Genomic DNA, 16,964 nt, shown 5'->3' with positions numbered 1-16,964 from the left:
GCTCCATTAGGTCAATGTTTTCTTTATACTGGTGAGCCCTCAGCTGGGCACAGTACCCAAAACAGGAGCCAAATACAGGAAAAAAATCTTTTCTATCAACCTGTTTGCTGGATACACCTCTGCACACACAGCACAGTGTGCACTTGGCCTCCTTTGGCACACAGGCAACCTGCTGAAGAGGTTTTTCTAAGTAGAGTGAAGAGAATTACTTTTAATCCTTTCCCCATAGAAGCCTGAAATTCTTAACAGCTTTTTTAGCACCCGCTTCCTAAATGCAACACAACAATATGGTTATTCCCATCCCCATGTGAGTTTGTTGGCAGACACAGCTATTCTACAAGCAGAAAACAATCAGGGCCCCAATAACATGTGAACCACAAAAGCAATGCAAGTCATCTCTGTAATCATTTTCTGATGTTCAGACATATATTTGTTCTCCTAGAGTTCTTTTCCTTTGTTCTACTTGAAAGTAAAAAAAGTAAAAAAGATTAGCCTTTGTGCCTATTGACCTCTAATGCCCTGTTAAACCAGTGGGAGTTCTAGATGTGAGTGAGTCCTAGGGTCTTGTCAGAGTACCACTCTACCTGCCTGCTTCAATCTAAAGGGTGTGATTCATGCCAGAATATTTAAAAAAAATCTAAATTGATCAGTACAAGAATCATTTAACCTGTTCCCTGCAGACTTCAGACACATACCACCAGATTCAAATTTGATGTAAGTAAAAAACAAAATATACATAATATTAGACAGAAATTGTTTTGGAATACTTGGACCAAGTTCTCTGTGTCCACTACTGCTAGGACTGCAACCATTTGTTTCTTTTTCTCTGCTAAGTACTTCCATATTACTACTGTTTTCTGGAAGAGTTGTTTCTGCCTTTGCAACATCTTGATCAGATTGTGCTTTCCTTCAGAAGTAGCTTACACAGCATATATTAAATAATGATGATGAGAGTATAAAAAAATGATAAAGCTAGATTTTGTTATTTTTTTCTTACATTACAGATTATCAAAATCTAATGTTGAATCATATTGCAGACAATCACACTCAAGAGGGATCCAATAAAATATATACCAGTGTTGTTTTTGTCTCAAAATTAAGATCAATACATTGTACCACTTGCACATAATGATGTCTATAGCAAAAAGAAAAATACACAGAAAGTAAAGAGGATTAATGGATTTTTATAACATTTCTGTAGATTGCAAACATTTAAACAAATATTTCTGAAAGCTATAAATTGTAAAAATCAGAGTTGATTGCAACACTGCAACAGAGGAAAATGAATGCTGCCAAATTTGTCTTACCTGTTCCAAGAAACAGGACGTGGTATCTCCCATCAGCAGCATTCACTCGATCCACAGCAATCTTTGTGTACTTGTAGTCAGCTCCTATCCTGATGATTAATGGCCTCTTGTGTATTGGGTAAATGGGATTAAACATCAAAGGGTGGTTCCTAATGAAGGTCACAACATCGTCTGGAAACTCTTTGGTTGTCCGCACATTGGGCGTGAAGGCTCCTCCTGGACACTGCAAGAAACATGCACAGTAATGATGAACACTACTTATCACATTTCAGAGAGTTTTCATCTCCAGATCATTTACAAATATGGACAGAGAGTTGACAAAGGAAATTCCCCAAAAAAGTGCTTCAGACTTGGGCCAAAACGTACTATATTCCAGTAAGGGGAATGAAGTGTTGAATAGCTACACTTTGAACTCTCATCACTTCTGATAAAACAAACCAAACTGTAGTTTTGCACTTTCAAAATCCAGCTTGATGGCAAAGATCTGTACTTCTGAGCCTATTTCTACATGTTTTATGATTCTGAACTGCCTGTTGAAAAAAAAATCCAAGAGGTTGGGACGGGAAGATACCAAACTTTTGCATCTGTTTTTTTCACAGAATTAGTTCAAAGGCAGAAAACAAAATCTGATACTTAATTGCAATTTGGCCAATATTCCTCTTGTCATTTTGTTGATTATAAGATGATGAAAGGGCCCGCAACTCATCTTCATTTGAAAGAGAAACAAGATGGAGTTGATGAGGGAGTCCCATAACAACTTATTTATATCTGAAAAGGTTGTCTATACATTCCCCTATGCCTTAGAAGTATCTGAAGTCCATGAATACTTTGGATGCTTCTTTAAATATCATGAAGAACCATCCAAATAATCATCCCTGAGGCATTTTGAGCCTCATGAGAAAATAAAAGCCATCTTAGAAAACTCAACTCTTTACTGAGTTTGAAACTAAAAAGAAACTGTGAAGAAATCAGAGCTATGTCAGTAATTGGTACAAAGTCCGCCATGTACTTATGCTAATTTACTTGGGTTTTTCTCTCAGCTACCAGTATCTCACTTCTTATTGCTGCTCTTGAGCTTCCATTTTTTCCCCTTACTGTATTTCTGAGCTGTGAAACTCTCCTCAGAGTACTGGAGATATTCAGAAGTGTTTCAACACAGTATTTTTCCAACTGGAAAATGATTTGTTCAATAAAAAGCACTTGAAGGAAATTTGTTTATTTTGATGAGGGCCGTTCTTACATCTAAGATGGAATTTCTGGTCAAAACCACAGACACAAAATAGCCAGTAGCTTAGGGAGAGATTTACCTCACCTGACTCCTACTCTCTTAAAGTCAGTCATTTATTCTTAGGTTTCCTCTGTAGTCAGTAATTCAGACTGAACACCCTGCTTTTAGATGGCTAAAATAACACAAAATGAATCATATTCTGAGATGGAATCTCTCTGGGGATATGTGAGTCATGTGTCCAAGCCACCTGATGAGCTGCAGTGTTAGAATTTGGGTTTTCACCTCCCAGGGCATCCCCGTAACCACAGGCAGGAGTGCCTGTTCTACCCTCACTGCTAAAGGCTGTTCCATATTGTGCACCCAATAAAGTATTCATTGGGCATACCAGGAAACAATGAGAGAGGGGACTTCAGCCTAGTCACAGGCTTTAGAGTCATCTTCTGGCTCAATCGGGAGTTAATTATTTATACAAAGCAGAACAGCTCTGGTAGGAGCTCTTCAAAAGAAATTGCTCCGGCATCAGTGCCCTCCAGGAAGAAGAACCAGAACTCAGATCAGACATGGGTTGTTTCTCTCATCTGACACCCCTGCTGATTTATTTTTCTGGGCTCATATTTATCCTAAGGGTTTTGTTTTGGCTCGCATTAGAAACCATGCTCTATGTTAATGCTCCAGGATTGCTCACAAAGTTCAATTCTTATTATCTTGCTTGCTCTATCCTCTCTGGCATATTCATCCACATTCCAGAAAATGTATGGAAGTATCTGTTAAGATTAGCAATAAATGCCTAAAAAAGAACTGCATTCATCATTAGCAATATTATTCTACTTGGTAGTGCTCTGCCAGACCTCAGTTCCTTTCAAGAGGGATTCTGTTTCACAAACAGTTCAACTTAAACTTTCCTGTCTCACATAGCTCAATTAGAAGTCTTTCTCTGATACTTTCAACCCTTCCATTATTGAGTTGGAGTCATAAGACTTTTGTCTGTGACTTATTGCAAAAATGTCTGTGCTATGATTCACACCAGCATGACCCTAAAAACTTACATGATATCATTGTTCCGAGCAAAGCTTTAACAAACATGTTTAATCAATTAATTCTTTTGCTAAACCACTGACAAGAAAAAGATGATATTGAAGAAACCCATAAGCTCTCCCTTTCCAGCAGGGATTGAATAGGCATCCTTCACAGCTTATTCAAGAACTTGTCTACACAACTTGTCACACCTGATTATCAGAATTCTTTAATTTACAGCATATTCTCCAATATGCTGTAGGTACAAAAACTACTTCTGTAAACTCTGAAAAATGGAAACTACCCTCAAACATCACTGAGTTTAGTAGCAAGCTGCCAATTATGTATTTCTTTTTCCATAAGTAAGTTTTGCTTGTGGAGAAATAAGAAACCACTGGTATTTAGTGAAGGCCAGCCAAACACTGCTGAGTTGATCATGGCCAAAAGAACGTATTGCTTCATTTAATCCTACTGAAGCTACACTGAAGCCTTTCCATTGTTTATCCAGTGTCCTGCAACATGATGAACTTTCACTTCTACCCAGAGGTTTAGTATGAATATCTCTTTAGGAAACTGCAAAGTAGGACTTTCCATGTCATATAAAAAGGCACCCCTGTCTAGCCCAGCATCCCAGAAGTTACAAAAAAAGTACATTCCAGAGAAAAGAAGATCAAGCCCCACAGACTGCAAACTTGGCTAATCATTTTAACTCTTTGAGCACAAATTCTCAGCAGTGAAAAATCCCCATGTCCCGATTTGGTATAAGTGAAAAATAAAGTTTGTGGCACACATTGAAAAGCGGAATTTTTTTTGGCAGTGAAATAAAAGCAACGCCAAAGAAATTTCATCTTAGAAAATATGACTTAGGGATACTCTGTTGTGGCTGAATCATGAGGAAACACAAAAGCCAGTGATCCAAAATTGAGCATTGAGCAACGGTCATCTAAAGGAATCTCTATGAGCTATGATCTAAGAATTTATCTTCCAATTCAGAGCTCATCGGCACATCTGGAAAGTGTACATAATTGCTGTCACCATGTTAAATCCATATCTGATTTTTTTTCTCCTTTCTGTTGTCTTGCCCAATTTCTTTAGGCCAATCTGGAATACCTCAGAAGCCTCCATGAGGTGAACCAAAATAAACATGGCAGTGGTTGAGGAAAGACATACAAACAAAACACTCTGAAGCAGCAAGAAACTGAAATGTGACTAATCACAAGAGTGTGAAACTTCATGTTTAAATGGGTCTTTTTTCTAAAGCCTCAGTGCACTCTTGAGATTAGAACAATACTAATTAATTGCAAGGAAAGACTAATGCTAGCATTAGACCTTAGTGGAATGTCAAGTATTGATTAGTTAATTCTAGAGATCTGGGAATGTAAAGTCCGAACTCTTATAGCCAGCAGCAAATGCATTAAAATGTCACGAAGAATTGTGTGAACAGGGATTGTGTGAACAGGGAGAGCTATTCCATGTATCTGAGCTATTCTATGTATGAGAGAGAAAGAAAGAAAAAGAACAAGATTTTGCAGCATAAAGACAAATCAGACTGAAATAGTGATATGGTTAAAGGTTCCCATGGGGACTGGCAAAATTAAAATAAAATTTAATTTCCTGTGATGAATGGAAAAGCACCAAAGTGTTAATCTAAAAAAATATAACCATATTGTTGAGAAATAATTTATGATTCTCTGCATATTTATTTTGTTCTGATACTTGAGAAACTGTAAGACTTCATAGGAGTCAACACACACCCACACAACCATACTTCATTTAGCAAATATGGATTCAGAGATCATTCTAGAGAAAGTTCACACATTCTTCATTAAAGCTTGAAGTATCAGATGTTACATTTTTGCTACATATAAATTAAGAATAGTTAAAAAAGGTAAGTAAATAAAGGAAAAAGTGCATTAACAGCAACTCGTATATAAGTAAATAAAGAAAAAAGTGCATTAACAGCAATTTGTATACATCATGAATTGAAAAGTAAGAAGAAACAATAGTTTTGTTTAAACATTTAATGAGATACTTTTAAACAACTTGGAAACAGGGCTAGCTCTAATTGTGTACAGAATTTAGCATTCTTACAAGGAAGATGATGGTGAACTGCATAGCAAGAAAATGCTTTTATTTCTAGGTCTCTCTTCTAAGATTCAGAACTTGGCATGGTATGACTCAGTCAAGTGACAAGTCCCAGAAACTTTGTTCTCTATATCTCCTACTACATCTCCTAAGCATCTGAGTAGAGGCGCAAGATTCTAGAAAACTAAAGAAAATTCACAGAGACACAAGACAGACCTACAGACATTTGGATCCAGGCTGTGGAACACACTAACAATGCTGTCTTTGCATGCTTCTTTATTTAGCTACATTTTGCACAAATGTACCCACAAAATGGAAATGTGCATGCAAACAAGGGAACTATCACCTAATGAAGCAGAAAGAGAAAGAACAACTAACATTTTACATGACTTTTAATTCTTTCTAGAAGACATCCAGATGGGACATGATTTGCAGTTGGATTTGCAGGCAACTGAAAAGCAAATAAAATAGTCCTGAATTGTAACTGTCACAGTCACATACAGACTTTTCTCCTGGAGTAAATAATATTTATTTATGCATTAAACAAGGACAAGCAATTGGCAAGACTGAATAAACATCTTTGCACTTACGGTGCCAGGTCGTGGGTACGGAATTCTGCCCTGATATGGAATGAGCTGGTGGTTTGGGCCCTCTTTGTGTGCAAATGGTCCATTGAACACAGTCTGGATGTCAGACAGATGATACACACACACAGCTGAGCCTTTGAATATGGAGCTGGAAGACAAGAGAAAGTTAGCATTGCAATCTACCAAGTTTTTTACAGCTTTTCCAGAATTTTTTGTGGTCCAATGATGAAAGATACCTCTAACATAATATTGTATACAATTTATTGCTTTTATATGGATTTAAAACATTTTAAACCAACTAATCTAGCAGCCCAAGATGCACCACTACTTCTTAAGACTTAGCACCTTTCTGAACAGTGAACTGAAAAAAGAGAGAGGCAGGCACTACCCTACTGGTGCAAAAGGAAGATTTCCTAATGCTAAATATAGAAGAAATATAATCTGGCTCCACTTAAATCAATGGCAAAAATATTGCTGACTTCAGTGAGGCAGGAGTTTTATAAACTTTGTACTGCCAAGCTCAGCACAGGTTTCCAGAACTCCTACCAGTATATTAACCACAAGATCTCCATGAGCCTCTTAAAATACATGGCTAAAATATTAATCAAAACATCCAGAGCAATTACAATTGTTTGGATTATTATAATCAGTTTCCAGCTTGTTTTGCAAAAAATGGGGACAAGATGTGGCTGTAAAGGAATTACTCCTATACAGTCCTCAAATCCATCCATAAAACTGGTCTTATGAAGCCCTAAGGTTGAAGCTTCCTGAGGAGAACCCAGGGATTCAGCTAAGGAAAAAGTGGGCATGTTCTTCCCACTGCAGATTCAGCCATGGGTCCAGGTAGCACAAGCCCTGAATGGTCTCCATCACCTCATGATGATGAAGGGCACTAGGGGAAAATTTTCCAGATTGATACTAAGGCTGACTATAGTGATAAAACTCTCTCGTTTTTCCTCTTGCTGCATGCAAGCTTTGTGGTATTTATTTTTAAAAAATAGACACTCCAGACAAGTCTAAAATCTGCCTAATGTTAGCTGTAGGATGAAGACAATCCAAGTAACTGTTTTCAATTGAAGAAGAAAAAACACTCCAGAAAAAAGCCTGAAAACATTACACAAAGTGTCTAAACAATAGAAGTGAAATCCACATTGCTCTCAGCTATATATGGATTAGCAGAATGAACCTTTTAGATGGATTATAGTATTTGTGTAAATTTTGCTAGGTATTAATAGATTTTGAGAAATGCATTTAGTCTTTCCAGATGTTTTATGTTAGATTTACAGCATATTATGACACTAAAATAATTTAGCTCAGTATTAATCTATTTCCTTTTGTATGATTTAGATAAAAATACTAGTAGTTATTACTTCCTGTGATGTTTCTCTCTTGCTACTGTTATGAGTTGGAAGTCTACAGAGATGAAGACACAGGAACTATTAGGGAGTAAAAATCCTTATGGTTTCTGTATTTATTATATTCAACCTATAGCTGAACACAAATAAAGCAAGAATAGACCAATCCAAGTGTAAAAAATGCAGTAGAGAGAGAAAACAGCTTGAGAGCCAGGAAAAAGTGAGTTTCTCTTTTTTGTCACCTTATATGTTCCTGTGATTCAAATCTTATTTCCACTGACAAATACCAGAATTAGGCAGAAGTATTTACAGTTCAGTCACCTACAACCTAATGATAAGTGTGGTTTTTCTACTACACATAAGCTCATCCCTTCCTCCTTTTGTGATGTAGGAATTACAGATAGCACCTAAGTTTACAACTTATATAATGGGGTTTTTTTTTCCCAATTAAATATCATAGAATCATATTCTCCTATCATATTTACACATTTGAGTAAGCAGACCCCTGTATCCCAGTGAAAAAAGTCTTGGAGAAAAAGAAGTGGAAAGGACTTTTATACAAAAAATTGTCATTAAAGGAATTAATAATATTAAAAAGGAATTAAAATTAAGGAATTAAAGGAATTAAAATTAAAAAAAACCCCAGAAGACTTCTTTGAACGTGACATAACAGCTAAATAATAAAGGGTAGCATATCAGAAATCAGGGGATAGTAACCAATTTTACTCTTTGTTAATACTATGCAGTGAGGGCAAGAGGAAAAATAAGAAAAATAAAGGTAGACTGACAGATTCTTCCATCTCTATCTCTGTGGAGAGTTTCAGCACAGTAAGCCATAACTAGGTGCTTCCACCACCCTTGGGATCTCAGTAAATACTTTCTAAAGAAGACAGTAAGTGAATACAACTGACTGGAAACAGGGAGCTGCAAGGAGGTGACCAGATGCCACACAAGCTTGTCCTTTTGTATCCAACTGAAGCCAATATGTTTATTTGCCATCTCTGTGATCATCAGCCAGCTGAGAGACTGGAAATGATTTGTATGAATTCATGTAAGATGTCCTGGTTTGATCCTTCAGGGTGCTGGATGTTCTTCAGGAGGTGTTAAGCGCTCTGAGCTGCCACATGGGCTCACTGCAGTGAAGTCATTTTAGCTTTCCACGGCTGAGCAGTGACAAGTGGCCCTCCACGGAAATGCTTTCCCAGTGGCAGCTGACAGCATGTCAGGAACAGTTTGCTCCAAGAAGCACAGCTCTGACATAGATACCAACAGCAATGATGCTGAGACTCCTGCATGCAAACCACAGCCACGGCAGACACACAGAATTGCTGTGGCTGTGGCTCACCCACAAAATATCAGTTTCAGCTTTCATACAGAAATTTCAGCAGTTCAGGTAATTTTGTTCAAATCTCCATGTTTACCTTGATGTTGTAAAAATTCCATACACGAGCGTTGTTCTGGGGTTGTCTGTCTCTAGGAGAAACACATCCTCTGTAAGAAAGAGAAAGAAAAACATTTTGAATAGTAAGAAAAACCTTATTTTCCAGTTTAATTGATGATTTTATTCCTTCTAAACTCAACTGTAGTTTTATCTCAGACTTGAATGGGAAAAAGGAGGCTTAACCACAAGAACAGATCATAAATGTATAAATCTAGCATTTAAACATTCAGAAACAAATCTGGAAATTAACTCCATGCCCTCTAGCCTTATGAAGACAGAAGGCAAACATTTTCAAATACATTCAGGATCTATGTCACACATTTTTCTCAGTTGTATCTTGTTTCAGCAGGTTGTTAAGCAGTAGGAAAAACATTAAAGTTGCAGTAGGTTAAAGACAAAGAGCTCCCATAGATGGATGTAATCAAAAACAGGGAAATTAGGTGTTTTATCGTCCAGAACACACTGGAGTGCCCTCACTAGGGCATTTTCAACATGATATGAATGTCAGACAGCTTTGCAGTAAGGACTGTGAGAGATGTAAAACTCCTGCATCCTGTTGTGTTGGGATTTATTGACTGCACTGTGCAAAGCTGTACCTACTCACTGAAATGAATTTACCCACTATTACCTCTGATCTGCTGATTTTTTTTTACACTTCAGTGAAAACTACTTTAATCTCTGACAGTTTCTCCTTACAAATGTGTTTAATCACTATAATCATGCTACCTCTTAAAATTAATTTACAACTCAAAAAAGACTGAACTGTGTGAGCTTTTTATCACAGAATATGTTCTTTAGCTTTCCATTAATTCATGTGGCTCTTTCATTTAACCCGCTGAATTTTTTAAATATTCTTTTCAATGTGTCAAAAGCAAAAGACTCCACCATGCAGAACTGGAAGTGTCATACTCTTCTGAATTATACATGAACACAGAAGCATGTGTTTGCTCTCTCTCCATTTTCTGAATTTCCAGCTGTGACTATATTCTTCCTCTTTGCTAGGGAACTGTGCTGGGAGCCCATGCTGAGAGCATTGTCTCCTATTCACTATGGCCCTACATATTGTCATACAAGAAACTAAAAGCAGTTATCCTACTGTTTTGTTGAAGAGGAGGGGGTTGGTAAATCACAGCTCTGAAAGATGAGCTGCTGTGGCAGTGCTGAGGCACTGCAAACCTCAGAAAATCAGTCCTCCAAGCACCTTGCACATTCCGAGCTAGAGCAAGTTAGGATGTGCTCCTAGGCCCAGTCAGGTCCCATTGAAACCTTGAACTAAAGCAAATACACCAAACAGTTGTAAATATATAACCTCAAAAAGACTCCAACCCCCATTTGCTATGGTGGGAATCAGGAACAATAATCAAGAAAAGAGAGAGGATTCAATGGAGAGAAGATCAGAACCAGATGCAGACCCAGTGCAGGGCACATTAGCTGCATATATTATTTATATTTATAGTAAAGCACATACCAAATCTTCAAATACATGAATTTAGAACTATAATTTTGTGCATTTCAGCTACAGAAAGCATAGAATTTGAAACTTTCTGGTAATGTTGTTTGGCATGTAGGTATCAAGCTATGCATCTATTAATTCCTTCATGAAAAGAAACCTCTTGTGATTGCTGTATGCATTGAATATTTACAGTAATTCACATGTTGAAACAAAAATTTGTATGACTGAATGATTCCTGAAAAATATTTTTTATGGATAGTGCTATTGCTGGCATCACTAACAGTATTTATTAGCATTATCTTGAATTACCAAACTGAGGACTCTACCCTGTGATCAAAAAATAGAAAAAATGCATTATGAAAAAGCTGAATGTTATACAGTGCTGTAAGAAACAGTTTCAAAGGGATGTTAAAAACCCTTTATTGTAATCCAAGCTAGTAGCAAAATAGTAAGAGAATCACTTAGATGATTCCTTCCAAGAATTAATTCTTTACATACATCATTGTTTTACACAGTCAAGATTAATTACCTTAATTACCTTATAATTACACAGAGAGACTTATGAAGAATTTTTTGTTTCTGCTGTCATAAAACTGCAAGGGGAATTTTGTGCTATGATTTCACTGTTAACAACCTGACTAAGAAACTGAATGAAAATCAGTCATTAAATACGACAAGGCACAGCATTTAGATGAAATTTTAAGGAATGTTTTTTGTGATACCTAATTCATCAAAGTATGTTTCTGTTCCATCTTCATCCATCACTGAGCACACAAGTCTTGCTTTCAAGAATGTTGTCCACTTGTTCACGAGACTGCGCTGACCACCTGTGTCATTCTGGAAATGAACATTATTTTCAGTAAATTGGAAATAAAACACAGCTAACATTCTACTGGGCTTTCCCACATTTTTCTCAGGTTAATTCATTATCTAGATAATTATCTGGTAAATTTAATATTAAAAATAGATAGGCCTAAGCCAAATCCCCTCATCTAAGCATTCTACATGCAGAACAAACCAAGAACTAATTTTCTGAGTGGACTTTCTCTGCTGGGCTAGCAGGGTTGGAGAGCTGGGCAGTAGATTTTTGTGCATCAGCAGTCTATGCTGTTCTGACTGGAAGTGACTGTGGAGCTCTGCATCACTCACTGACACCCAGGATAAAGTCCATGCTATCTCTAAAAGGTCTCATGGTTCTATGCAGGGATGTTTCTTCTAGTCCTGACAGCAGCATAGATGCACCTGACCTAGTAAGCCACACTAGCACATGAGGTGGATGCTCTAAACAGCATTCAGAAATGATGGCTAGTGTGGGTCAAGCTAGTTATGAACTGTTGCAAGTCCTGCTAGCTTGGTCCAGAGATGGCTTGGTCACATGGCTCACTCATGGATCTTTCCAATTTTCCATGGTTCAGGGTGGCAACTGTAGCTGCCAAACCAGGTGATGCAGCCCTGAGGTGACAGATCCTGACCAACTGTGCTGGTGAATTACTTACACAAGAGCAGTGTCCTCCAAACTGCACAACATGATGTCACCCAAGGAAAGAGAAAAACCAAAATGTAGAAGCTACTGAAATGGGCTTTCAATAAAGTGCTGGAAATGTTTCACTGATGCTGTTGGAGTTGCTAATCCAACATTTTGGGTGACTCATAAAGAATCTTTTCACTGGGTAATATATTTTGCCAGTCTTAAAGGGTAATATATTTTGCCATTCTTAATACATGGATACAATGACATTGTATGTATACAAGTATATAAATATGACTGGCTCAGATTTCTTTTAATTTGCCTTCGGATTCTGCCACTGGCTTCAGTGTAAGTCTAAAAAGGCTTAGGCCTTTCAAAAATCATTTGGGCTTCATCATAACAGTAGAAAACCTAATACAGCTGTAATTGTGTGAAATGTCTTCTTGCAAAACACCCAAAAAGGCCTTTAGGAACTTTAACTATAATACAGAGAATGGAGATTATAAAAGAGATCATATTCCTCAGCATATTGCCAGAGAAGGACAAACACCTTCACATCCAGGTAAAACAACATCACAAAGCATCAAATTCTAAAGAAAAGCCAAATTAAAGACAGGGAATGTATAAACACTCACAATGAACTTCCTGAAGCATTCCAAAAGAAGGAATGAATAGGCTAGCAGCAATTGTGCATTGATAATTTTTCTCTCATTAAAAAAAAAATAAAATTATTTCACCAGAGATATTAATAGCTGCTTCAATCATTTTTCATCTACAGTTGATTAGAGATACAAAAAAAAAAAAAAAGAAATAGAGACAATGAGGAGTGCTGTGAAAAAAAATTAATTATTGCCCAGGAATAGCCATAACTCCTGGATTTGAATTTCCTGTGCACATTTTTAAAGTTAGGCTCACACATGCATCAATGCAAGCAAGCAGAAAGAACAGATGTTGTAAAAATGAAAACAGCATTTTAAAGTTAAATCCACCAGTTTAAAAGCTTGATATTTCTGATGTGCTTTAATTATTTTGAGTGTGTATGTGTGAAAGCCTTCACTGCCTAAAGTTCATTTTTATTAAGAAAATAATGTGTCTTATTTGTGCTAAGGACAGTAAGTTTGAAAACTCAACACTGGTAACTATTCTGACTCAGTCAGAGAAATACACAAATCCCTGAACCTCTACATTTCCATATTCTTACATGCATAGTTAGATATACATAACCTGTTCAGACCCTAGCTGTGAGCTCAGTAACAGCTCTTCTTTATTATGAATGGTGACACAGAAACAGGAAATTTAGTCAAATCAAAGGCTTTTCAAACATTTAGTCTTTTAGATTATCATGTCACACTAGCAGCTTATCCCAGAAACCTGGTAAACAAAATAATTCTTACTGGGCACACTCTTGCAATCATTGAATGAATTTGCTTTGTGCTGCCGCTGTTGTCTGTGAGTCTTTCTTTGAAGAAGAAGTAGATTTTGGCATCATTGGGGTCAGTGCCATCTGGGATAACATGAGCATCCACAAAAATAGGCTCTGAAATGAAAAAAAATTACCAAAAGGATGAAACCAAAAGATGTATCAGTATAAGCAATGAATGATTTGACATTTACTGACTGCTTCAAGAAGCGCTGAATATACTAAATATCAACAATAGTGGCTCCATGCTGATAGCCATATGTGCTTGCATCCTCAAACTTTATTTTACAGCAAATTTTTAGAGGAGCAGTCCAGAAGCAATAGTAATAGGTTACTGCAGAGACCCAAAGACTCTGAGGAAGAAGGAAGAATCAAGCAAGAAGGAAGAATGTGTTATCTGGTGCACCTAAGGAAAGGCTCATTGAGACAAAACATAAAAGAAAGCTGGAAGAGCTTAGCAATATAACAAATAAAGTTCACAAATAAGAGAGGAAAACAATTTGTGTAACCCAGAAAAGGAAAGGAGGGTAGGCAAATGCTTGAGCAGTATTTGAATTTGTATCAGAGGCTGGTAAACATAATCAAATGTATCAAAGGAGAATTAGGGAGAGAACAAAATAATTTATAACCTTAACAGCAAACATATAATGGACAGTGCAGGAGCCCTCAGAATACCTCCTTTGACTGAAGGAAGAAGTGGCCCTTCTCCTTGCATGAAGGCTGTGTCCTTTCAATGATCATGCAAGATTGCTTGTTCAGTTAAAGTGCAGTACAAAGTTTGGAACAATCTGATACAAAGGTTGAATGTCTGACGAAAAATTAATTTTGGACTGCAGCATTTTTCTGTTCACATAAGTCTATTCTCAATTAATATAACAAATGTCATGACTCTGGCTCTAAAAGAACATGGAAATAAATTTTACCTTCAAGTACCTGTTTTAAACAGGCAGATTTTCCAGAAATTAGGCATTTTAAAGTTTTCTTTTTCTCTAATTCATTATAGGATGCACATGTTAGGGTGCACAGGTCAGTGTAAGAATGTGTAACAAACACAAAAAAAATTTTGAGAGCAGACATAGTTTCCTTTTCATAGTGAAATGACTTTGTGAATGAAATCTTGTGATTTCATTGTAGTCACAGCCAGACAGGAATGATAAGTCACCACAAAAAATATCAAGACAAAACCAGAGTAACTTTACTTCAACATACCTGAAGGCTTTTAAAATACGTAACTGCTGTGTTAGTTGGTTTATAACCTTTCACACCTACCTCTGCTCAGAGGGGTGACTAGTATTTTAATTTAAATTGGTTTCATTGGAAGGAGTCTTCTTACCAGTAAAGATAGGGAGAATTTTCACAGTGATATCAGTGAATCAAGGAGTTATTTGATTTCACTCAGAAATGAGTTTTCCTACTGTGTTTAGATATCCAATTCCTCACCACTGAAATAAGTGACAATGATCCACATTGACCTCTCTGATAGTGGGACACTCTTCTGCACACATTTTGAATGCAAGTGGTGATGAATCTTCTGTGCAGAGATGGATCACCTTGAATTAACTGAAGCTGGTGGCTTAGAATCATTGATTTAAGGCAATATCTGATTCATTAGAGGTGAAGGCATTTTTCTAGAAATCAGACTACCCTCAATTGCCATTGGAAAGGTTTTCATACACTTGCCCTCAAAGTGCTTGGTTCAGCTTAAATGCAAAAAAGGCCCTCAGGTAGGGTGGCCTAGGAGCTTGGTTCATGCAGGGATCCCTCTACATCTGTGCATTATCTACAGTTTGTATTTACACACATTTCGTCATGGTTCTTCTTCATAAATTAAGTTCAGAGACAAGCTCTTTAAAAGATAAGGTCCTTGTTTTAAGCAAAGGAAAGAAGAATCTCTGTGACACCCATTAAAACTCAGGTAAATTAAAGGCATCTCACCACTCAGCCACTTGGAGTTGTGCTGGTCAGTCCTCACTGCATTCCTCCTGGTCAGACTGCGAAAAATGGCTGCATCTGTCCCCATGAAATCAATATACATTCCTGAAAAAAGCTCTTCATCTGCAAAGAATTGAAATGGAGGGAGAAGTGTTATGGCTTTTGGAAAAAAAAAGATTATTTTAAATTCATCAGCTCTTTATTTACACAGGAGTCTATACAGATAAATAGTGGGTCATGGGAATGAGGTTTTCTCTGATTTACAAAGACTCAAGCTAGAATGAATGAGAGTAATCAGATTTTTCTTAGAGACTTTATGGAGCTGTACCATTAAATGCCACAGCAGAGCTGCATATATGGGGAAACTATTCTTGATAGGAAGTTTAGTTGCCCTATTTGCACTGCTAAGGACCACTGTACAATAAGGCTAGTGTTATCAAAAAGTATCACATTCAATATATTAAGTATGCACTTCAAAGAATTTTTTTTTTTTGTTACGAAAGTAGTTGAAGTGACTGGGTTGAATTTATTGCTGCTGTAAACTGGCACAACATCTATTACAGTCAGTGGATCAGTGCCAATTTTTACCAGCAGCATTGTTATGGCTGCCCCAGGCAGCCTCAAGCTGCCTTCAGTATTGCAGAAGCCAGACAATCACATCACTGAACTTTACTCAGAGTAATGTGGAGCAACAGTTGTCCCTGTTGTGTACTTGGTTCTAAGTATAGGGTCATTATGCTTGAGCAGAAGGAGACATGCAACTCCTACATTAACTATGAGCTTCTGCTCCCTGCGCAGGGCTTAAAACTCAGCCCATCAGTCAGGATCTCTATCTGTGTTTATTTAAGTCTGTGTGTGTGCACAAACATATGTATATATAATTACAATTATAATTACATATACTATCATTTTCTACTCTGTGAATAACCAAGCAATTTCCACAGACTAATGACAATGAAACCCCAGAGTAGAAAACAGTAGCTAAAATAAACTCTAACTCTCAGAGTAGGAGTGGTGGCTGAATACATTCCAGTACAGCTGGGTCCCTTGATTGATGTTTTTGTCTGTGCTCCTGGACTACCCAGAGAGTGTGGTCAAGCTGGCAAGAGTCACAGGCTCAGAAATACTTGAGACTATTTTCATGCTGTGCATGCGTGTGTATGTGTGTTCATAATCAGCATGGAAGACTACTGAGAATCTCATGAGAGCATCAAAACTTTGGAGACTTTGCTTTTCTGCTGCTAACTGAACCCTGGCAGGGCACCCTGCAGCCACTCTTCTGCTCTCACCTCTCCCCATGATGACAGGATTCCTACACAGGGGATTTAAGCAATGCATTTGCTGCATATTGCTGAAGCATTTTCTTCTGGAGCAGATATTGACAGAATGATGTTAGATCTGGGCAAGTTTATAAGTGATTTTGTATATTTCCCTCCTTGCCTCAATCCATCAGAACTTTATTCTTATTATGAAACAAATTGGCTGAAAGAGATCAGGTTTATGGTTCTCACTAAATGTTAAGTACAGTCCTGTGCATACACACATACGTACACACTCAGAACAGTACTACACTATGTAATTTTAATCCTATTATATATCAACAGTATTACTTATGTCTTAAGCATTCCTAATGTCTGTTTGCTAATCATGTGTCAGGGGAGATCCATCAGTTCC

General features: G+C 37.2%; 1 protein-coding gene across 1 annotated transcript in view; it reads right to left on the bottom strand.

The window, feature by feature from the left end:
- SEMA3C (semaphorin 3C) overlaps positions 1 to 16,964 on the bottom strand; it is a 113,603-nt gene that overhangs the window by 22,361 nt on the left and 74,278 nt on the right. The window contains exons 6-11 of the mRNA XM_054273814.1: positions 15,294 to 15,413; positions 13,333 to 13,475; positions 11,193 to 11,307; positions 8,998 to 9,067; positions 6,225 to 6,369; positions 1,308 to 1,530 (exon numbers count right to left, since the gene is read on the bottom strand). Of these exons, the coding sequence (XP_054129789.1) occupies positions 1,308 to 1,530; positions 6,225 to 6,369; positions 8,998 to 9,067; positions 11,193 to 11,307; positions 13,333 to 13,475; positions 15,294 to 15,413 (816 nt within the window). The remainder of the gene's footprint in view (positions 1 to 1,307; positions 1,531 to 6,224; positions 6,370 to 8,997; positions 9,068 to 11,192; positions 11,308 to 13,332; positions 13,476 to 15,293; positions 15,414 to 16,964) is intronic.

This window comes from Melozone crissalis, unplaced genomic scaffold (assembly GCF_028551555.1).
Source record: "Melozone crissalis strain CALT ecotype California unplaced genomic scaffold, PUWL_Pcris_2 ptg000004l_1, whole genome shotgun sequence".
NCBI lineage: Eukaryota > Metazoa > Chordata > Aves > Passeriformes > Passerellidae > Melozone > Melozone crissalis.
Note: the sequence above shows the minus strand (reverse complement) of the source record. Positions and strands in the feature narration are given on the sequence as shown.